General features: G+C 38.0%; 1 protein-coding gene across 1 annotated transcript in view; it reads left to right on the top strand.

The window, feature by feature from the left end:
* Positions 1-24,582, top strand: part of PIGQ (phosphatidylinositol glycan anchor biosynthesis class Q) — a 631,353-nt gene that overhangs the window by 210,635 nt on the left and 396,136 nt on the right. The window contains exon 5 of the mRNA XM_044089305.1: positions 20,505-20,631. Coding sequence (XP_043945240.1) covers positions 20,505-20,631 — 127 coding nt within the window. The remainder of the gene's footprint in view (positions 1-20,504; positions 20,632-24,582) is intronic.

The following is a 24,582-nucleotide window of genomic DNA, read 5'->3' as shown; positions in this document are numbered from 1 at the left end:
ACCATCTGTGGTCATGGTCTTCCAAGCACAAGGTTGACGTCCTTGTCATTTGGGAGAATGTGGTCCTTTCTTTGCTTCGCTCATCAGGGCAGAGCTGTAGCTAAGTCAGCTGGTACCCTGGCCAGTGACAAGTGGCTAGCACCCCCTTGACATAAATTTGTGACCCCCAAAGTAGGTCTTTTGAAACTGTAGCAAACTGCCAACTGTGGCATGCACCACCATCCTTCTGTTTTGCCACAGTTAATAGCACTTGTAACTATTATTTTGATTTGCAACCATGACTGCAACTTTAGCTACCTTAACAGCTTGTGCATAGGGCAGTCACCCCTTTGCCTCACCATAGTTATAACTTTGAATCAAGTTTAGCTGGGACAGTGGTGATGTGCCATCCATTCTGTAGAATGGGAAATTACTTGTATTACATTTGCTTGATGGCAGAAGGAGACTAAGCTTTACTAACCTACTGTTTTAATGCATTTAACATTCTACTTCCGTTCTAGTCCTACCTTCACCGTTATCTTTCATTCAACTGTCCAGTGCCCTATGGAGTGCGTCTCTGGAGTCACTCTCCACCTGGCCTTTCTAGTAACTGATTCCATGGGTCTGCAGCCTTTTCTATTAAAAAGTACTTTTGGAGATCCAGGGAGTGATTAGTCTTTATAGTCTTCTCCCTGTGCCTCCTCCTCCTCCCCCACTGTCCATCTTATTCAGGATGATCTCTTCATATCTCCCTAACATGACCTTGAGCATCATTGTCATATTCCTTCCTGTCTCTTCTGATCTTGAGTGAGAAGACCTTTAACTACTGTAGTGTCTAAGCATATCCCCTTCCCCATCGATTCCATGGGTCTTTCAGGTGTTTTCCCCTTGATTTCGTCTAGCAGCCTGATGCAGCTTTCCTTGTCTGGCACACAATAATTAAGGTTTGTTTTTACTTCTGGGCTGTATTCCCCTGAGGATGTATCCCAGCATTCTGTTTGCTTTTGTCACTTGTGTTTCAGTCCAGCTGTAACGGCTCCATATCATTTTCTTGTTTTGTTGCCATCAGTAATGTTCCCCTAGTTGATTGTTGTGGCCAAAATGCAGTACAATTGCATTTGCTTGCACTGAACCTCATTTGCTACCTTTCTGGACATTTATTCAACCCTTCCAAATTTTCATGACTTTCCCCCCAATCTTTCACTGCAGCATGCATGTTTTTGTAATCAGCAAAGAGACTTCATCTTGTTTTATGTTCCCTCAGATATGTCTGATGTAGACACGTTGAAGAGTACTGGATGCAGCATAGCTGATGTGGGCCTGGAGTTACTAAATGTCCACTTTCAAAGTCTATTGCCAGCTGTATTATCTCTTACTCTTAGCCTTCTAACTGCTATTTAGCAAACATTGTGGTTGAAACCCATGTCAGCAGGAGGCCAGCAGCCTCATTGCTTGCATGTTTCATGAATGTCTTTATTGCAGATATTTGGTCCCAGGTACATGCATGTATGTATCCGGAAATCTCAAAAAAACTTTTCATACACTTGTGTAAATGAAATTGTGTGAACAAAATTAAAAGCCACCAAGTTCAAGGTCACTCCACTCACATGTCTAATAAAAACTCATAAGTATATCATTCCCTCAGAATGTACAAGGATCTTCATCAGATAAATCTGAAGAACACTTTCATCTAAATGCATTTCTTTGGATTATCACACAACTTGTTTCATCCAGGAGTATCTAAATTTAACCTAATATAGTTTGCCATTTTTCAAAAAACAAGTTAAGTTGACCGAACCATTAATACTTGGATATCTAAATGTAATAAGTTCAAATTGCCACATTAATTCCTTTCTTAATGATAATGCTTCTAAATCCCCTTCCCTAAAATCACTTTGCACATGTTCCAACATAAAAAAAATACAAAATTTGTAAATCCTTTGCATTGCATACTGTGTTTGAACAATGCATTTCATTTATCTTTGTTTTTGATGCTTCTTATATATTCAGTTTCTGTCTTTAACTTTTTGACTGTCTTTCTGATATTAAAATAGTCACAGGCTATACACTGAGCATGGTAAATAGGCACTACAGACCTGGGTGTACCTGCTGCATCAAAAGGCTGGTGAATTGAGTTCTAAGATAAATAGAAGACCCATTATGGGAAACAAATATTTAAGACTTTTTAGTATGCGTCCAGTACACACCAAGTGGTTAATAGTGAAAAGTCATTTCATTGGAGCAATTGAAGCTGACTTCAGAAGGTGGAGTTTTTATTGAGAAATGTAGTGAGATAGTTACTTTTTCAAAGTCAAATTATCCAGATGAAGCCTTGAATGAGGTATGCCTTAATAGACATAGTAAATCTATGTCCATTATTAGTGTTTTGGGTAAGAGAGGGCCGGGAGATAGGGTTGCAGAAGATAAAACCAATTTAGTAGTACCATTAATTTAAGAACATTATTAGAAAACACTGGAATGTTCTTAGAGGTCATGAGATCTTGAAAAATACAGTGGGTGAATCTTCCAGGTTTGTAGATGAGAAGGAGGCTAACATCAAAAGTATTTTGGAAAAGACCAGATGTATGAATAAACAATTAAAGGTGAATAATAAAAACAAGGGATCTTTTCCCTGCGTTGGATGCAGGCAATGCAGAATGATGGCCAGCAGTCCCATTGTAGTGAATCTGTTTAGAAACACCATGGTAGGAACCAAAGGCCTGTGAAACTAAACAAATTATACAGCTCAGTGTAGAAACTGTGACAATTTTTATATCAGTAAGACAGTCCTAAAGTTAAAAGACAGAGTAGTAGACTATATAAGAAGCATGCAAAAGAAAATGAGAGAAATGCACTACTCAAACATAGTACGCAATGCAAAGGGTTTAAAAAGTTTTAATTTTTTTTCTGTTGAATTACGTGCAAAGTAATTTTAGTGGAGGTGATTTATAAGCATTATTATTAAGAAGAAAGTTGGTGTGGCAATTTGAATTCAATGCATTTAGACATCTCAGCATTACTTAGCTTACCTTTTGAAAAAATGGCAAATCGCATTGTTAAATTTTGGGTATTATTGGATGAAACAAGTCATGTGACAAATTGGCAAAATATTTAAATGAAGGTGTTGTTCAGATTTGTTATCTCTTGAACTTCCTTGTATGTTCTGAGGGGAAAAAGTGCTTCAGATTATTATTTTTTTTAATAAAAATGTGTGAGTGAAATGACCTTGAGCTTGCTGTTTTTTGTTTTGGTTTGTGCATCCCTTAGACATTACTGACCTGGCCACGTCTTGAGAAGCTGGGCTGCATTTAGGCAAGCTCCGCTATCGGAGGCTCTGTTTGTGCAGGCCTGTGGCTCCTTTCAACTTGTTGGGTACTTGCTGCTTTGTATTCTCCGCAACCAACAACTTGTATGGCTAGAATGCATCTTTGATGACTAATATCAAGGATTGCTATAATGGGTCAGAAGTACTCTTTCCATTCCCTTGCAGGTGAGTGGTTTATTTGCTTAATAATGTATCTTATGAATATATGTTGTCTCCCATTTTACAGGCTAGTGGCTTGTGAGTCAGCTATTGGGGTTTGGGGAACATATGGGCTTATGTAACTTGTATGTCACATCACAGCTTATGCTGTGCAAGAGCAATAACAAAATAGTTTGCATAGTATGTACTTGATTGCTTACTATGCAACAAACAGCTTGAAACAAAACCGCTTGAAACAAGTGTTTTTTTGTTTTTTTCTAACGGGCAATTCCCCCTGCAGCAGCCTTGTTGGGACAAGCTGTCCACATCTCCAGAACTTGTGTATCTTCCAGGGTCACACAACACTAAGGATGGAAGAAACTCTATAGAGCAGTGCTCCCTGGTAATCACATGTTTTGCTCTAACAAGAGAAAGAGAGAGCAAGCAATAGCCTATATATTGATATGTGGGGACACAAGGTGAAACTCACATCACTGTGGACACATGGATGCTGTTGAACACTGGATTTTGCAGAAAGAAAACTTGATGAAGAAAATAACTAAACAGGATACACCACGAGAACACGAAACTGTAGATAAATTTTCTTTATTCCAAGCAGTAAATACACAAAGATAAGCGCTTTCGCGTGCTTCATGCACGCTTCTTCAGATCTATAAAATAGTGTCAATCCCTTCTCTTCTTATAGCAAACAGTGCTTCCAATCAAGCATAAACAATTGAATAATTAGCTAATCAAAAACTTTAGTGTTAACTTTTTTAAAGAAACCCATGCCCCGATTGTGCAGTTGACATCTGCCCCAAAAGCTCAAGACAACTTTTTTCATTCCATGTATTGTAATGGTTTCTGAATGAATCAAACGGAAAAACAATTCAAATAATATTCTCCAAAGAACACTATATGTAGCATGTGTAGATACATTTTAAAAAATGTTTCCTAAAAGGAGCCATTAGAAAATCGCATTCTTACTTTAAATAACCATTTTAAATAGTTTCTAAAAGATATATATATATATATATATATATATATACATACAGTAATTAAATTTCATGTGCAGTATATATCGCTCAAACACACAACAGAATATGTATAAATAAATAAATAAATAAACAAAATCATCAATGTTGCCTTTCAATTGGTTTCTGACTTCATATCCATGACTTTATTATGGATCAGAAGATTATACTTCATGTTCTATATCGGAAACTCTTCAAACTCTACGGTGCATTCACAATGCATCTTACATTTACCCATATTCGCTAGTGGACTTATTCATGACGATAAAACGTGTATGTCCTATTGAATACTCGGTATATATGTAAATGGCGGGTTCAAAACAAAACTCAAAAGATGCCTTGTATAAATAATATGTCAAAATTCTATACTGTGCTTAAAGCTTATTGTTATATAGCTTAGACAACCTGTAACTAATATGTATATAGCAAAAATAACTCCTAATGATTCCAATATTAAGATGTTTCAGATTTCATACTCGTATATCTAGTCCTATGTTGATCCATAGTGTATTAATTATTGTGTGAGGCATATACCTCTCATGTCCACACTAGCTATTTATAATTTATGATAATCAATAATTAATATTTATAGTGATTAATAAAAATTAATAAAAACAAGAAGTTAATTAATAAGAACTGTATATATATAACTCAACTATAATAACTATCTCTTCTTAATATGACCTCATGTTACAATAAATTCTAATACATGTTGTGTGTACTCAGTCATACTGATTCCACAACTAGATATGGTCAATGTAAAAAATGTATAAAAGAATGCGTGAATGAATAAAATATTGTGTAAATAAACGAATAAAACATAAATAAACAATTCCATTGATTAATCAACCCTAGAATTTAGAAACTCTAAGCATATTTGTCGGGTCTCATTTCAAACAGTAGCCCAAGTTTACTCCCGAGAAAGCCCACTAATGAAAGTTTTAAGACATACATAAGTATGACAAATGAATAAATAAGTGAGTCTCATATATAAAAAAATCAAAACTTCCATAAGTTGCAGATAACTAATTCATAGGATCTAATCATAACATGTAACATATAAATATAATTAATAAATTTTTTTATAAAACCTTGTACAAACCAAGAACTTCCTTGCTCACTGTGCATTTCCTATTTTGGAGGTGCATTCTAACAAACTATGTAAATATGTATAGTAATAAAGAGTATGTAACCTATAATGTGAACACATGATAATAAAGAACATTTTTTATTCCAGGAATGGTTTCACTGAGACATAATTATTAATCCCCGGGTCTCTGTGTGCTCCTGACCTAAAAATCCACTCCATCTCTAATTTCGCTAAAGCATTGTTATTATCACCCATCCTAGGGCTAATCTCTAAAGCTTGTAAAACTCTAAATCTGAAATGGTGTGTCGGATTTAAGTTTATGTGTTTGGCCAGTGCATTCAATTCATTATGTTTACGGATGTCGTAAACATGGTTATAAATACGCTCTCTCAACCTCCTCTTAGTGAGTCCAATGTAGAAGGCCTGACAAAAAACACAATTCGCCGTGTATATATGTATTACAATCAGTATATACCTTTGGTAAGAAATCAAAATGCCCATGTGGGTGTCGATACTCTTGTGTACTGGTGATGTATTGACACATACTGCAGTTCTTGCATGGAAATGTCCCCGGTGTACCAACTACACTCTCCTTACCATTAGAATTATTGTGTAAATTCTGAGAAAAGAGTGTTTTCAAATTGTCACGGGTCCGGAAAACAAACATCGGAGAGTCACCCATTATTGCCCTGATATCATCTGTGATAGTAAGTATATTCCAATGTTTGTTTATGATTTTCCTGGTTTCATTAATGTCATTTGTATATTTCAATATAAAGGTGATCTTATTACTCTGTGTGTTATATATAGGTTTATGTTTATCTACTAAGCTCCTATTGCCTCCAACTTTCGCCCTATGACTAAAATGAGTCTTCCCAGGGCTGGTCTCATTGGGTATAATTTGGTGTCTTATCTCTTTGACTAACTTACTGTTATATCCCCTGGCCATAAATAAATATTCCATGTTGTCTGCTTCTATTCGTAATGCAACAGGATCCTTACATATTCTAGATAACCTCGAGAACTGTCCCTTCATTATCCCGGAGAACATAAATCTGGGGTGCATACTGCTATACTCTAATATTGTATTCCTCCAGCATGTCTTTCTGAACAACTTGAATGACAGTTTTTCTTCTATGTCATAATATATGGTCAGGTCTAAGAAATTAATCTCACTGTAGGAGTTTTCATATGTGAATTTTAAAAACGTGGTGGTCTTCTCTAAATACTCCACGAAACTCCTCAGCTCATCAATAGTGCCATCCCATACCAGTATCACGTCATCTACGAATCTCCTATACATACGAATCTTATCCATCCATGAGCTGTTAAATACATGTTTCTGCTCCCAGTGATATAATACTAAGTTAGCATAGGAGTTTGCGCATGGGGTGCCCATAGCGACACCCCATGTCTGCAAATAGTACTTACTATTAAACATAAATATGTTGCAATGCAGCACCATCTCTAATAGTTGACTGATTAGAATCTGCCTGTCTCTAGAAAAATCGCTCTGTGTGACCATTATCTCCCTCACAGCCTGCATACCATATTCATTGGGAATGCATGTGAATAAGTCACGAACATCTTATGTAACTAAGAGCAGTTTACCATTTCTCTTTTCTAGGAGGTCAAAGGATTCTAAATCTTTCAGTAGATGTTGTGTGTCCCTGAGGATAGTATGAATATTGTTTACTAGTGGCCTCAACATTTTCTCTAAAAATATCGAGATGTTGTAAGTCACCCACTGTCTACCTGACACTATGGGCCTCATAGGTAACGGTTCTATTCCTTTGTGTATCTTCGGTAGGCCCTTTAGAACTGGTATGAGTGGTTCTTCTATATGTAGAAAATCAAACATTTCTCTACTAACTTGTCGGCACATCAAAATGTCATACAACTCATCTCGTACATTCTTTATAATTCTCATGACTCCTTCAAATGTCAATTCTTTATATGTATCATTCTGAAGTAATGTAGCTTCTATTGTAGTTATATATTCTATTCTATCTAATAGCACTACTCCTCCCCCTTTGTCAGCGCTGGTTATTACAATATCATCATTGTGCTTTAAATTCATCAAAGAGTCATATTCAGCTTTGTTTAGATTAAAAAATCTATTTTTAACCTGCTTATTGGCATATAAATTATACATATCTTTCTCGCATGTTTTCACAAAGCATTCTACACTAGACGGCAACATCGGGGAAAAAGTGCTTCTGCGTTTAAAGCCAGTATCAACAGTTTTCACTTGGTTCTCATAATTTCTAAAAAACACTCTTATAGCTACTTTTCTGGCAAATAATCTTAAATCAGTTAAAGTTTCAGGAAGTCTACTATATTGTGAGGGCATATAATTCAATCCACTGTTCAGAAGTGAAAGATCAGATACAGACAGGTTATATTTAGAATGATTAAATACCAATAAAGTCAGTTCCAGTTCCTTTTTTGTTGTTTTTCGTACCTGTCTGTTGAAAATTTCCGTTTCCTCGGACCTCGACTCACGGATCTCCCTCTGGTTGTCGTATTCATCCTGATCGGAAAAGGGGCATCCATGTTTCTGATGGGTGCCGCAGTATGTTTCCTAATGGTCCCTATTCTGATAGAGTCATCTGTTGGATGTAACGCTAACTGGTTGGGTGGCGGTGTTTGATCGTCTATGTTGCCAGTAGAGACCTCGCTTCTAGTGTTGGTCGATTCTCCTAAGGAGTTCGTAATTATAGCTGAAGACGCCAAAACTGAAATGCTAGCTTCTCCAGTTTCCTTTGATGCAAGCGGTAGTTACGTTCGGTCTGTGTTACATTATTCTCTGCTGTTCTCGGCCAAACAAATATGTTCCCCACTCTGAAATCATGCACATCTCTGGTCAATTTCTTTTGTTTTATGCCTCTTAATTTCTCGCTGTACAAACTAATCTGTGTCGATATATCATTCAGTTTTCTGGTGAACGTTTCAGAGTTGAACCTCTCGATAATGGCTTGATAGGCTACATCAATGTCTTTCTGGATGGCAGTCTCAAGTGGTTCAAAATATTCTAGTAGCAGATGTATGTATTTATTACTCAACTCTAAGTTCAGGTCTTGCCATTTTTTCAACAGATCTGGATACTGTTGCCCGTAGGTAGGCATGCACAGCACGCGCATGCCTCTCGGGACTACTTTAAAATTGAGACATGCTTGTAAATGTTTTCTCTGCCAGGACAGTCTTTGTATCTTATATAAATTATTTTCTAGGTCTCTTAATAAGATATAAAAGTCACTCATGTTGACATCCGACTCATTCCTCATGAACATATTGTCCGATATTTCTGGAAAACCTAGATTCAATAGCAGATTACCTTTTACTGGTAGGAACGCATCAATACCCAATGGGCCCATTCTGTTGGTCGGGTTATAATCCAATTCGACATTTGTGTTCTCCATAGCGTGGAGGTAGCAGCACAAAATCAAACAGTAGCAGCACAAAATCAAACAGTGTTGAATGTAGACAAATTACCGCTATACCTCCTGAAGTATCCTGTAGCAAGAAGCAGCAGCAAGATGAAGAAAATAACTAAACAGGATACACCACGAGAACACGAAACTGTAGATAAATTTTCTTTATTCCAAGCAGTAAATACACAAAGATAAGCGCTTTCGCGTGCTTCATGCACGCTTCTTCAGATCTATAAAATAGTGTCAATCCCTTCTCTTCTTATAGCAAACAGTGCTTCCAATCAAGCATAAACAATTGAATAATTAGCTAATCAAAAACTTTAGTGTTAACTTTTTTAAAGAAACCCATGCCCCGATTGTGCAGTTGACATCTGCCCCAAAAGCTCAAGGCAACTTTTTTCATTCCATGTATTGTAATGGTTTCTAAATGAATCAAACAGAAAAACAATTCAAATAATATTCTCCAAAGAACACTATATGTAGCATATGTGTAGATACATTTTAAAAAATGTTTCCTAAAAGGAGCCATTAGAAAATTGCATTCTTACTTTAAATAACCATTTTAAATAGTTTCTAAAAGATATATATATATATATACATACAGTAATTAAATTTCATGTGCAGTATATATCGCTCAAACACACAACAGAATGTGTATAAATAAATAAATAAACAAAATCATCGATGTTGCCTTTCAATTGGTTTCTGACTTCATATCCATGACTTTATTATGGATCAGAAGATTATACTTCATGTTCTATATCGGAAACACTTCAAACTCTACGGTGCATTCACAATGCATCTTACATTTACCCATATTCGCTAGTGGACTTATTCATGACGATAAAACGTGTATGTCCTATTGAATACTCGGTATATATGTAAATGGCGGGTTCAAAACAAAACTCAAAAGATGCCTTGTATAAATAATATGTCAAAATTCTATACTGTGCTTAAAGCTTATTGTTATATAGCTTAGACAACCTGTAACTAATATGTATATAAAGCAAAAATAACTCCTAATGATTCCAATATTAAGATGTTTCAGATTTCATACTCGTATATCTAGTCCTATGTTGATCCATAGTGTATGTACATTTGGGTATTATTGGATGAAACAAGTCATGTGACAAATTGGCAAAATATTTAAATGAAGGTGTTGTTCAGATTTGTTATCTCTTGAACTTCCTTGTATGTTCTGAGGGGAAAAAGTGCTTCAGATTATTATTTTTTTTTTTAATAAAAATGTGTGAGTGAAATGACCTTGAGCTTGCTGTTTTTTGTTTTGGTTTGTGCATCCCTTAGACATTACTGACCTGGCCACGTCTTGAGAAGCTGGGCTGCATTTAGGCAAGCTCCGCTATCGGAGGCTCTGTTTGTGCAGGCCTGTGGCTCCTTTCAACTTGTTGGGTACTTGCTGCTTTGTATTCTCCGCAACCAACAACTTGTATGGCTAGAATGCATCTTTGATGACTAATATCAAGGATTGCTATAATGGGTCAGAAGTACTCTTTCCATTCCCTTGCAGGTGAGTGGTTTATTTGCTTAATAATGTATCTTATGAATATATGTTGTCTCCCATTTTACAGGCTAGTGGCTTGTGAGTCAGCTATTGGGGTTTGGGGAACATATGGGCTTATGTAACTTGTATGTCACATCACAGCTTATGCTGTGCAAGAGCAATAACAAAATAGTTTGCATAGTATGTATTTGATTGCTTACTATGCAACAAACAGCTTGAAACAAGTGTTTTTTTGTTTTTTTTTTCTAACGGGCAATTCCCCCTGCAGCAGCCTTGTTGGGACAAGCTGTCCACATCTCCAGAACTTGTGTATCTTCCAGGGTCACACAACACTAAGGATGGAAGAAACTCTATAGAGCAGTGCTCCCTGGTAATCACATGTTTTGCTCTAACAAGAGAAAGAGAGAGCAAGCAATAGCCTATATATTGATATGTGGGGACACAAGGTGAAACTCACATCACTGTGGACACATGGATGCTGTTGAACACTGGATTTTGCAGAAAGAAAACTTGCTAAATTTTGGTTCATGTAGATGAAATGCACTAAAATGAAGTACCCTCCTAGACTAGTTGATGTGGAAAAACATAACTATTACTTCCTACTAGATAGTGGAACATAATCCCTGTAACTTTCTCTAAGAGCATCTACGTCAAAAGCAGGGCCAAGAATATCACTATTGTACAGTCTTTAAGTTTAAAAGTTTATGTTCTGTATATAAATAGTGTCATTTTCTGTAGTGGTTGCATGGATTTTCCATTACATTTATTACTGGAAAAGTTGGATTGTGGTGCCAAGAGAAAAAAAACTTTCTCCCATACAGGTAGACATGCCTACAGTGCCATCTTTTTTTATTTTCTTAGTTTAGATCGATCTTATTGTCCAGTTTAAAATTCCATTTTCTTTCTTGTGAGTATGCCTTCCTTGACAGCATATACTTGTTTCTTCTTATTGTTAAGCTGTTTGATAAAGGGATGGTTTACCTTTAAATCTCCCAACAAGTTGATAGTTCATTACTTCATGGGATTTGAATTTTATTTTAGAATAACGGCATTGCTCCTTTTTTTTTTTTATTAACCTTCTTTTTCACGTACCTTAGCATTTTTGTCATGGGATTCAGCATTTCAGCTCTGATGGTGTCATGGTCACAGAGTTGATGCTGAACTTTTAAGACAATCTTTCATAAAGAAAGAGGGGCTTTTCTGCCTCCCTTTCATTAATACCAAAGGTTGTATCAGACAGTGCACTGAATCAAGATATACATTTGCTGTCTCTGTCATCTCTGAAATCCTGGAGAAAGAATTTAGGCATACATTTCTAGGAGTGAAGACCATAGGAAATCTGATCCTCTTATTCGTTTCATTCACTCCTAGAAGCTGGGCTGATCTTTTTGAGAAAAAGTGGAGTTTCTAACTAACAAGCTCTTGCATGTTTGTGCTGTAACTCCAATGGCAAACCTGTTCAGTGACCTGTTGGAGTTAATTCTGCCATTCTTGTAATGGAAAGACAAGAGGGGTTTTAATCTTCTATTGCTCTGGTGAATTGTTGTACAAATGTGCTTTGTTATTTCCACCAGCCTTGTCTTGCTGGCAATTCTTTACTTATGTGGCCTTTTCAGAGTGGTTTTAGTGAGGATAGCTACCTACACTTTGGATTCATAGCTTGCTATTCTTCCCACAGGTAATGAATTGCCACTTATTAATACCAGCCCTTCCCCTGGTGGTAAGAAGGTAAGGTATTCAACAGATTTCATAAGAGAATCTCCTCCTTCCAGTTTATTCTGTCAGGTGTTGACAGTTTGTGGGATTGTTCTGCCGTGAGCTCTCTGATTATGTAGCCCAGGCAGGTATGACCCTGACCTTGAGCAGTATCCTACCTTCACCTAGAATGATGCCACAATACAGTGATAAGATGATCAGCTTTAATAATTGGCTTAAATTCTGGTGTCATTCAAAGGGGATCCAATGTCTGTCTGCCTGGGATGACATGCTGGACAAGCCACGCTGCTTCGCAAGGGACGGCTTGCACCTGTCACCCCTGGGCTTCCGGATATTGGCAAACGCTCTTGCCACCCCCATAGTGCCTTTTTTAGGCAAGGCTCAAATTCTAAACCTACCACCCTAGAACACCAAAAAGGAAAAAAACTAAGGGTAATGCTGCTCAATGCCAGAAGTCTCAATCTCAAGATGCACGCACTCGAGGCCCTTCTCAATATGGAGAACATCGATGTCTGTGCTGTGACAGAAACCTGGTTCAAGGCTCCTGAGAGCACCCCAGCACTAACAGGTTTCACCTCATATCACGCGTTCCGGCCCCAAAATCCAGACAACACCAAGAAAGGAGGGGGGGTGTCCATATTCATAAAGGACACCCACACCTCAAGGTTGGTGGCAATGCACGATGCATCGGAGACCATCCAGGTGCAATTAACCATAGGCAAGACTGCTCTGCAATTTGTAGCATGTTACAGGCCACCCTCTCAAACTCAGGAACCTCACATGGCCTTCCTGAAAACATTGGAGGGGATAAATGTATCTCCAAACACCATCATACTAGGTGACTTCAACTACCCTAATATAGACTGGGAACACTACTCAAGCCCGAACACTCTAACCCAAAGATTCCTGGAGTTCATAAACTCAAATGCCATGGAACAACTAGTCACCATCCCCACAAGAGGAGAAAACATACTTGATCTCATCATCACGAACATGGGATCAAAATGTTCAACACCGGAAGTATACCCCTCACTGGTGAGATCAGATCATAAACTAATCTCGCTGGAGGTCCTCATCCCGCCCCCACCTGAAACAATTAAGATCACAGTGAAAAACTTCTCAAAAGCCGATTTCACACTTCTAAAACTAGTGTGGTCTCCTTTAAGGCCCCTGAGCCAGTGGTAAACATTACTCAAACCACTGAATCACTTACAAATGCCTTCTACCAGCACCTACAGGACTGCATGGATCAGGCAATCCCAAACAAAACTAAGACTCTCTGTACCAAAGGCAAGCGTCCAGTCTGGTGGACCCCAGCCATAAACAAGCTCTACAAAAAAAGGAGGAAGCTACTACAAGATAGAGCAAAATCCTTGAAAGGTAAGACACCTTTGATCATTATAAGTAAAAAACTAAGAGCTCTCATAAAATCATCCAAGGCAAATTTTGAGAAAAAAATCGCCAAGGACTCTAAAGAGAATCATAAGGCCTTCTTTAGCTATGTTAGAAACCTAGGAGTAAACTCCCAGATATGCTCAGAATTAGTTCAAAATGATGTGAAAATTACTGAACCTACACACATTGCCAACATACTGGCTGACAGGTTCAGTGCAAACTTCTCCCCTCCCCAAAAGGAGAGATATCTATTCCAGAGGATTGTAGCCCCCAAACATCTCCAACGCCCAGGTGAGAACTGCCCTCACTAAGGCAAAAACACAGCATCCATGGGACTGGATGGTGTCCCCGGCTGTGTGCTTCACGAACTCAACGAGGAATTAAACCCACAGTTAGGACAGCTGTTTAATCTTAGCCTCACCTCAGGATACGCACCCAAGGAGTGGCGACGGCGACTGTGGTCCCACTTCATAAGGGCGGTGCCTCCACAGACCCTGGAAATTACCGCCCCATTAGCTTGACAAGCCTTATCTGCAAAGCCATGGAGAGGATCATAATGGAACTCATAAATAAAGACATAGGGAACTTGCAGACTTTGGATCCAACCCAGTTTGGCTTTGTCAAAGGCAGATCCTGCCTCTTAAACTTGGTTGACTTTTTCGAGACTGTCACCAAGGCCATTGATGAGGGAAAGGCAGTCCATACAGCCTACCTCGACCTGGCAAAGGCCTTGACACAATACCCCACTCAGGTATCATCGAAAAACTCATCAGCTTGAATGTAAACCCATACATCACAAGATGGGTTGCAAACTGGCTAAGTGACAGAACCCACAGGGTCAGAGTTGCTGGAGCCATGTCAGACTCAAAGCCTGTCACAAGTGGTGTCCCACAGGGCTCAGTCCTGGGTCCACTCTTGTTCGGCATCTACTTTTCTGAAGTACAAGCAAACACAGGAGGGTTATGGCTGACAAAGTTTGCAGATGACTGCAAACTGGGCGCCATAGTCGAAAACACATCTGAGACAGATATCCTCCAGAAGGGCCTCACAGAAACGGATAACTGGTGCCAGAGCCATGGCCTGAAGTTAAACGCCAAAAAATGCATAGTCATACCCTTCGGGAAAAACAAGGTTACCCCTAGCTACCATATAGGTGGCAATCCACTGAGCACAGAAAAAGTCATCAGGGATCTGGGGACCCAGGTTGACAGTAGCCTTCGCTTGACACTCATGTTGCTAAAGTAGTTAGGAAAACCTTCTATATCGCCCACCTGATCATGAAGGGATTCACATCTAGATCAAGGGAGGTCATCGTCCCCCTGTACTCATCACTCATTAGACCTATGATTGAGTACAATGCCCCGCTCGGAATGTATCTGACCAGACACCTGCTGCAGCTTGAAAGGCCCCAAAAGTTCCTCACCAAAAGGATAAAGGGTCTCAAAATATGTCTTATGCTGCCCGACTGAAAGAACTCCAGCTCTATTCAGTCTCATACCGCTTGCTCAGAGGTGACCTGTGCCTGACATATAAGGCCATGTCAAACCCAGATTTGATGAATATGCTTCACCTCAAAAAATCTAGATCCCTCAGAACCACAAGGGCGGGAGACTTAAACCTTGACACGGTTATAAATAGAACGTGCTGGAGGGACAGATTCATCAGCCAGAGACTCCCTATGCTGTGGAACAAAATCCCGGTACATGTGAGGCAGAGCACCTCTCTGGCCTTGTTCAAGAGGAATCTTGACCAATGGATGGGAGATTGCAGATATACCTCAGGGATTACTTCAGTGTCACTGCTTGACAGAGGCACAGCAAAATGATAGGCATAGTTTTTATTCAAACTAAAGGGGTGGCGAAAGCCACATAACTATGGGCTAGGCTTACAAATGCCCTTGGGCAGATAGCCTAGTATGAACCTATGAACCTATGAACCCTGCAATTTCTAACTTGTCTCGGATGTCTAAACTTGCTTTGAAGAGTGTTGATGATTGTGGAAATAGTGTGTCTAGGGTCACTATTATTGCTACTGTTTTGAAAAGATATGCCTGGGTATGCACTCAATAGTTTTCTGATGAGGTAAATTAATAAATCAGTGTTGAACAGTAATGTAAGAAATAAGTTGAAAACATATAGCCATAAACCAGTAAAACGTAATGTAACAGAATATAACTATTTACAAAGGTATCTAGCCAGAATGTATAATACATTTGATTTATACTGATCCTGTAACATGCTAAGGTAAATTGTTGTCTGCTTTCTCTAATATTTCCATTATTGTCAGCCATGAATTTTAGTATGAAATATTTTTTTCATTCCTAAGCTTTAATGTAGCAATCTCCATGTGAGCAACTGATGACATTAGTTTCCTGAATTCATCGAAGGAAGGAGAAGATTAATTTTTCCAGTTGATAGTAATAATCCAAGCTATAACTAATAAAGTCCAAACAAATGTGAACTTTTTCTTGGGAGCACATTTGGGGATAGGAGAATTAAATAATACTACTGATTTGGTTAACTACAAATTGTCATTGAAGGCAGTTTGGAAGAAATAATTAATTTTCCCCAAATATGTCTTAAGAAGATTACAATCATAGAACATATGTTGCCAGTCTGCCTTCAATTTTAATTTACATCTCCAACATGCACTTACACTTCCAAACATCAATGTTAATAAATTTCCAAGAAAACAATTGCCAATGTACAGACAGTGTAGTTTGTTTTGAAGACATAAGAATACGTTTTATCATTATCTGTTGGGGATGATTATTAAGTATTGTATAATAGTTCCAGAAATTCTTTTTATGATGTATTTATTTGTTCTTAATTATTCTATATGTTTTAGACTTGTAACAATTTTATTGTACTAGTTGATTAGTTATAAGTATAATGAATAAGGTTAGAAATGTCCTGTCTAACTGATGATTGCATTACTTCCAATTAACTGATGTATTGTCTTAAGGCTTGTAAAGTTAACCACCGATCATTTTCTGTATTATATTTGTTCATTATTTAATTAATTGTAAGAACTCTTCCAGAATCTGTTAACTGATACCAAAAGACTAATTTACCTTCTTTAAACATAAAACCCTGTGTTTTTTTAAGCAACATAATAATTAATCCCTGCCATCTTATGGCAAACACAAAACAAAAAAGAGATGACAGGTGCGGAAAAAAATAAAAAAAGGGAGACCTACTGTGTCTTCAGAATGCCAGCATGTCCTTCCCCCTCCACCTGTCCGTACATTTCTAAATCTGTCCCATAGACTGCCTCTCAGTCTTTCCCTTTCGCAACAGATTGTTTCAGGCTCTTGGGTACTAATACTGGTTCAGGGGTGGACAGTTGGCACTGGATACACATATCTCCTTTCAGGGGAATTTCTCATTACTCTTAGAACTAAACAGAGTTTCTTCCTCCGGTTCTTCAACACATGTTTACCCTGAAGTCATATTTCCACTGCTTTTAGACCAGAGGAAGAAAGGCTTTTACTCTAGATATTTATATTCTCAAAGAATGGGCTTTCCTGGAGACAAATTCTTGATGTTTCCTTTCTTAAGTAGTTCGTGGAAGTAGCAGAATTTAAGTTGTTGACCCTTTCAGAGTCTTTTACCAGTTATTCCTCTTCTGAATTTTATGGTAAAATTAGACCTAAAATATGATTATCATCACACTCCCATAGCCACAGCTTTCAGAAAATTTGTCAGATTCCATGTCTGGGTCACATTATTATTTCACTGCATTACTTTTCGAGTTAGCTTAGCTCGTAGAATGTTTACCAAATGTTTAGCTCGCAGGATACCTCATTGCAAACTGCAAAGCGTTCACACATTTACTTATTTAGATGATTTACTTGGATTACAGATGTTATGAGTCCTTAACATGGGTTTCTTCTCGCCTTACTAATTTGAGCTTCCAGATATTCAAAAGTCCTCGTTGACTCTGTCACACAGGATTGTTTTTTTTAAACAGCTCTCTAGATATGTCTCTTCAAAGGCATTCTTAAAACAAGAAAAGATGAACTTGTATCTGAAAACGTTTTTGATCTTCTTCAGTCAGGCTGTGACTTCAGCCAGAGAATATCTTATATTTCTACAGTTCATGGCTTCTGTGATTCTTATGATTCCTCTTGCCAGGTTATACACAAGAAAAAATCAATGTTAAAAATGTATATTCTTATCCTTTTAGACTTTCTGATTCCAGTTTTTAGTTTTTGCTTGAGGATCAGTTTTTATGGAGGTAGAAGTTGTAGACCTTTAGGACAGTTCATAGGTTCATAGGTGTGTACTAGGCTAATGGCTTTGGAGCCTTTACAAGTCAACAGAGATGTTAGCTGTGTTACATACTATAGAATCTAGTCATGACATATCCCCAGAACCATTACAGGTGATTTACAGACAAAACCACAGTGATGTAGTACATAAACAGGGTGGGCACCAGGCCTTGGCCTCTGTGCAAGCTGGCTGAGATTGCTTGGTAGTTAGCTGAACAGTACTGTATAATTCTCAAGCATCTTGCATACTATTGGAGCAAAATATTGGTACAGTGAGTTTTGAGCATGACAAGGACAGACACAAATGGAAATTGAATCTTCCAGTTGTGGGGAACACCTCAAATAGATCTGTTTTCTCCCTTTCAAAGCAGACAACTAAGTAAATTCTGCACCAGAACTCCTTGCTGTTAGGCCTGGAGAGCATATGCATTTTCATTCCCATAGTTTTGAATGTTCCTTTATGCATGACCATCCTTTCCACTACTAGCCAGAGTCTTTATGAAGATTCAGAACAATTCTTCAAAACATTCCTGTGGTGTCTCCCTTCTGGCTCAGGCAGCATTGTTTCCATACCTCTCAAACTTTTAGAGCAAGTAATCTGGGCAAAACCATAAATAAAAGTGTAACAAGGGCCCAAAAATAGGGACAATTTTTAAATATTGCTCTTGTGAACTTAGAAAGTTGATAACCGATGTTGCATTAGCAAAATTTTTCTCAAGGGTATGAAGTCTGAAACCTAAATGTCTGTCATTATTTTCTAACTTCAGTCTTTAATGATTTGCAACTAATTTTCTAGAAAACCGCAGTTTTATGAAACATCGACTGAAAATATGAGGCAAAAATCTGGACAGTCTATAAAAATCTGTATAGTTGAGAGGTATGATTGGTTCTTATAGAATTGTCTGGGGGCAGTTACAACAAGCTTCCTCATAGACTGGTTGAACTCGCACAAAGCAGGGGGAATTTGATATTTTCTGGTTTCAAACAACATCAAATGACTACCTGAATGATTTAATTTTAATATCTGTTAGGCACCTTTTTCAAGATGACATGCAGCAGGTACTAAAGGAGACCAGAAATCCTGCTGTTGAGAAATCTTATGTTAACCAGTGTTGAAAATTTTCTAGTTGGTGCCTCACATATAAACCAGGTCCCTATCGAGGATTGTTACTTCTAATTCTTACATAATTGTGAGTTACTATCCCATATCATGTTTACTCCTTTGGCAAGGGGTATTTATCAGTCATTTTAGCTTATCTTTCTGTGGAGCCTCCTCCTCTTCATTTCAGACTTTTCTCAAGCTGTTTTACGAAGAGGTTTTTCTGTTTGTATGTAAAGTCACTTCTTATTCAGGTGGCATGTAATAGGGAATCTTTTCTTCTTGGTAGGAAAGTTATGTCTGAACCAGCTATTCTGTTTTTGGCGGACTGGTTTATTGCTCTGATATCTGAAAGAGAGTATCTGTGTTGCAACCATTCATGGTGGGTTTAACCCTTGTCTTGCTTTTCCATGCATGTTAAGGTTCTCTGTTGTCAAAAAACAACCATATATGCCCTTACTAATTTCAGAGTTTACCTCGAATCTAGCCATTTAACTTCCCCATTTCTTGCAGAATGTGACGGGGAAATCGATTCTGTATACTCTGATCATGCTTTTGCAACTTGGGTATAAGCTTGTCCAATACTAAGTGTTTTAGGAAAGTTGTGCTGCTGTGGAATTCCTAGTATGGGACTGAAAAAGGACAGCCTCCATCAGTTCATACAATTCCAGTTGTTTTTTTCTTTATTACATTCTTTTTTGTTATCCTCCCCATGGTAAAAACATTTCCTGTCAAAGTTAAGGCACATTTCAGTAGAGCCTTGTTTTCTTTGATGGCACATTGGAAAGGGGTAGACTCTAAAACCCTTATCCTTCCTACCGCGAGGTTGGATAAGTCTTGGTAATCAACCCAAACAGTCAAAGGCTACAGCAGCCGTGAGAATGATGACCATAGTACAGTTATGTAAGTTACTCTAACCATAAGAGTAGCTGTTTGAACGACTCACTGCTGAAATAGCAGCACCCACCCACCCACCCTCCATCCTATTTTTTCTGAATAAGTTAGTTGTTGGGATAAAGGTTATATGTTTATATCTTTTTGGGGTTTCAGTGTGGGTAAGCTTTCTCTTTTTTGTTTGGGAAAGCAAGTCCTGAAGTTGTTTACTGATTTCCCTGCAAGGGGCTAGCCAATCAGCAGTCAGAGTGTAGGTGTGGGAGGAAGGCAGAGCTTTTTGAAGACTGGCCAGTTGTATTCTGGACAGGTTACAACCAAAATAGCCAAAGGCTACTGCAGCAATGAGGAGTACAGTTATGGTAAGTACAACATACACAACTGTACTAGCTGTAGGTGATGAATTACCAGAAAGGCTGGAATGGTGTCAGGGGTTATATCTGTTATTGTAGGTTCATCACACAGTAATAGTACCTCCAGTCATCTGCCCAATACTTTGTCTAATGGCAAGATTGGAAATTACATTAAAAATGTACAGATATTTGCTTTACTGAAAGGCTGAAACCTTATAGGTGTCTTAAAAATTAGTATGTCTTTTTTTCTGACAGCATGTAGCCAAAGAATTGACAGAGCTGTTGGAGTGGTTGATGGGTGCACCAGCAGGTTTAAAAATGAACCGTGCCTTGGACCAGGTGTTAGGACGCTTCTTCTTGTATCACATCCATCTTTGGATCAGTAAGTAGCCTTGTCATTTCCCTTCACTGGTTTTTGATTAGAGTGTAAACTGTAGTTATCTCTTATAGCTACAAGTGCTACCAGAATGAATTTGGAGGGACATTGCAAACTTAAAATTAATTGTGCTAAGACAAAACATATATTTGTTATCCAACGATATGAATTTTAAGCAATATTTAGAAAACTTTGTTTCAAATGTGTAGATTATATAGGTTTTTAATGCCTTTTCAAGGTACTTTGCAGCAGTTATTATATTTGGCATTTTAACACTTGGGGATGCTGTTTTAAAAGCAATTAAGTAAAGAATTTTATACACGTCTACTTCTTGCTTGCACTGACTTCAGTATTGCCTTTCGTTCACACTGACATTAGCGATCACTAAAGGCATTTAAGTAAAGAATTATACAAACCACCTTTTCTTGCTCACCCTGGCTTCAGTAAAGCTAAAAACGCATACTTAAAAGTGTAGTGTGGGCAAGATGCAGAGTGTATTACCTGTTTTGTAGCAAGCACTTCCCATAGGTGTGCCCAAACTGCTGATGCAGTACCCACTAAGTGACAACAGAACTCCTGAAGCACATGAGTTCTCTTTCCTTGCCCCCAGCTTTTCTTCTGTTTTTTTTTTCTGCTTTTTTCCTTTATCCTTTACTGAGCAGGTGATCCCCGAGTATGAGACCTACTTTTGAATTTATCTCAATATGAGTAATACTCCTCATTTTGAATTTAAAAAATTCTGTTTTCCATGCTGTTCCATATTAAAAGGGTTTGGCACATATTCATTTTAAGACTTTTTAACAAATATCCGTGGTAAATGGTACTGAATTATATTAATTCATCAAAGTATTTTTTTAAGTATGAAGAAACTGTTAATAACCATGCTATGAGGTTTTTAGTTAATTTGAAACACTTGCGTATGAATTTATGAGATGTAGTGTTCCACATTTTAGACATGAAAGGTTGAGAGCTTTGGTATAAGTAACACTGCAATTTTTCTAACATTGCAGGGCTACTATTCATTTGTAAAACAAGCTGAAGTAATTACAGAGATCTATTTTTAATACTAGTCAAACATTTGAAGTGAATTTGCAGGGGTACTGGCCTGGTGCACATTGTTGTCAAACAAGTTCAAATGTAATTTTGTAGCCACTTTTATAACTGTACATGCGTGATATCTGAGGTAAACTTAAAGTGGCTATAAATGGAGGCTACAAGGCTGTCTGTGGAAGAAAGTGACTGACCTCTGCTACATGATCACAACAGTCATTGTTTTGCCTTTGCAAGACAAGTGTGCATTCATGTGAACGGAGGTGAAATGCATTGCAGTGGCAATATTTTTATTGCATTGCTAATGTGCATTTCTGTGAATCAAGATGAGGTACTGTGCTGTAGCCATTATTGCTTGTTTTGATGATTTTTATCAATGGGGCAGTGCATTCATTTGATAAGAAGTGTAAATACATTACTGGACCATTATTACCATTATTTTATTGTGTTTACACTCTATATCTAAGATGTATATAATAAATTGACAGTAATTGGTGTGTATGGAGACAGTATACAAGTCCATGTGGGTGAGTCCTTCTCTCATTTGATCATAATTAAACAGTTCTTTGATTTAGAGTTGAAATATGTTAATTTTGCCATACTGTAATTTATCTTGTGTTAGAGGCATGCTCAAAGTATTGTTATTAAAGTAATTGCTGCTAAAATATTCAGTTGCTGTGACCTTTTGGAGGTCTGTTGTGTATTTAGCAATGAACGCAGCTGAAGTACAGTACTCTGTAATTTATTTCATGGTAATTGCAGGCAAACAGTATACTTTGCAACTTTGCTCTTTTTTGGTATGGAGATTACAAGTATTGATATGTCTTATTGTGGGCTGCATTGAGGATGCATTATATGTGTCTTAACATTAATGTGAGTGTAATTTCTACTGTCGTCATATTACTGAATATTGATAATGTATAGTGAAGTAGTATGCAGAGTCTTGCTAGATAGTTTGCAACATGGGGGATGTTGCTACTATAGAAGGTACTTGTGAGGTTAATTATAGAATACTATAAACAGCGTTTCAGAAAGGGTGTTACTGAAGAACATTTCTGTAGAGGCATCTAGAGAAGGAAGGAAGTTGGTCAGCTTGCCTTTGTTCTTACCAGTATGTTTTGTTTCCTTTTCCCATAGACATTTGGGACAATGAATTGACAGTGAAGGTCATGTTTCTAGACCTTTGTAGTCCAAAATATTTTGTCATTAAACAGCATGGTGCCAGTGAAGCTCATGTTTCCAAGTCTTTATAATCTGAAAAATATTTTGTACTTAAACAGGATGGTGCCATTTTGTATTTAATCTATAAAAAATTACCATTGTGTCCAAAGAGTACAAGAAGAAGCACAATTACATTATAAATGTTGCATATAAATTTACAGTATCACTGGACAGCTGAGAACTGACGAAGAAAAAGCCCAGAAACAAGGTATAAGGTATCAGCCAGCAGTTATTTTTCAAAATACCAAGCTAGATTACAGAAGTGGCAGTAAAAGTTAACTATTTTAATAGGTGTGATGGCAAAGAAGAAAGCATTTTCAGATGGAGGGTTTGTCAAACACATTCCCTAAAATATTTTCAAATGTAGTCTGTTCAGGGAAAATTTTCAGTAGTGGGAAACCTGAGCCTTTCACATCATACCATTGCAAGACGAGTGGAAGACCTATGCTCAGACATATAAAAGGTAATATTTGCTGAAGACTAGAACCTGATCAGATCTCCTGTTTTTTTTTTGTCTGTTCTTCAACTGGTGGGTCTTGGATCCGACCTCACATCCATCCTCAGCCACACCCCAAGCTTCAACTCTTACTCCGATTCATCCAGTAGTTTCTGAGATTTTGGACCCAAGACTTCCAAGTATATCTATGTTGGATCAGAATACTGGTATTTCTTTTACTCTGACATTTTCTCTGACCCAGACAGATCCAACCGTGTTTGATCCAGTAGCATTTTGGGGCCATAGCATCTGTGCCAGATCTGGTGGGGGTGGGGGTGGATTTATACAATGCTTTCAGAGTCATCCCATCCACTTGGAGCTTCAGCACTGGATAGTTTGGTTCTCACATCTGCACTGAGGATGGAGCCAGAGGGGATCGGGTTTCAGCCCTCACAGGCTTCTTCGGATCCAGTGAAAGTGAGACTGTGATCCCCAATGGCATCAGCTTTTAAGATATTGGAGAGAGCTTTCTCCTCTTCGCTGGAAAAGACATGCTTACTCCACATGGGTCCACCCTATACTCAACTGTCTACTTTGGAAGCTGGGTCTTTCCATCCTGTCCCTTGGAACATCAGGTCTGTTCAAGCCTTGAGAATGTCCTCATACAAGACACTGCTGACGCTTCTGAGTCATCTCTGGAGCCTCCCCCAAAGAGCTCCCTCAGAAGCAGGCATGTAAAAGGAGGAGGCACTTATACTGTCCACAATAGTCCTTAACCAAAGATACTGACTTTGAAGGGGAAGGGTCTCCCAGATCACCCCTTGAGACATTTCATTTGGAGAGATACTTGAGCTTTTGAAACAGAAAGGAGGTTGGTCTTCTGAGTAACCCCTTCCCAAGAGGAGTTAGTGATGCCCTTCCATATCACTATTTCAGTATTCATAACCTAAGTACTACCAAGCATAGCCCAACATCCGTCCAGTATACTAAAGCCTTTAGCATTTATAGGCATCGTATGTCACACACACACACTTCCCATACAAGGCATAGGGCATAAAAGTGATATATGTACGCACACACTTGGAACTTCTTTGATGCCAATCTGAATGCCATCATTGAACGTTGATCGGAATGTCTTTCTGCGATGGTGGTTACCAATCCATGTTTCAGAATAGTGCCTCATTGGGGTTTCTCCTTATCTTTCATTTTTATTAAGTGTTGTTGGTTTCATGGCATCCGGAAAGGGAAAA

The sequence above is a fragment of the Protopterus annectens genome, chromosome 12.part0 (genome assembly GCF_019279795.1).
Source record: "Protopterus annectens isolate FY-2018-M chromosome 12.part0, PAN1.0, whole genome shotgun sequence".
Taxonomy (NCBI): domain Eukaryota; kingdom Metazoa; phylum Chordata; order Ceratodontiformes; family Protopteridae; genus Protopterus; species Protopterus annectens.
Note: the sequence above shows the minus strand (reverse complement) of the source record. Positions and strands in the feature narration are given on the sequence as shown.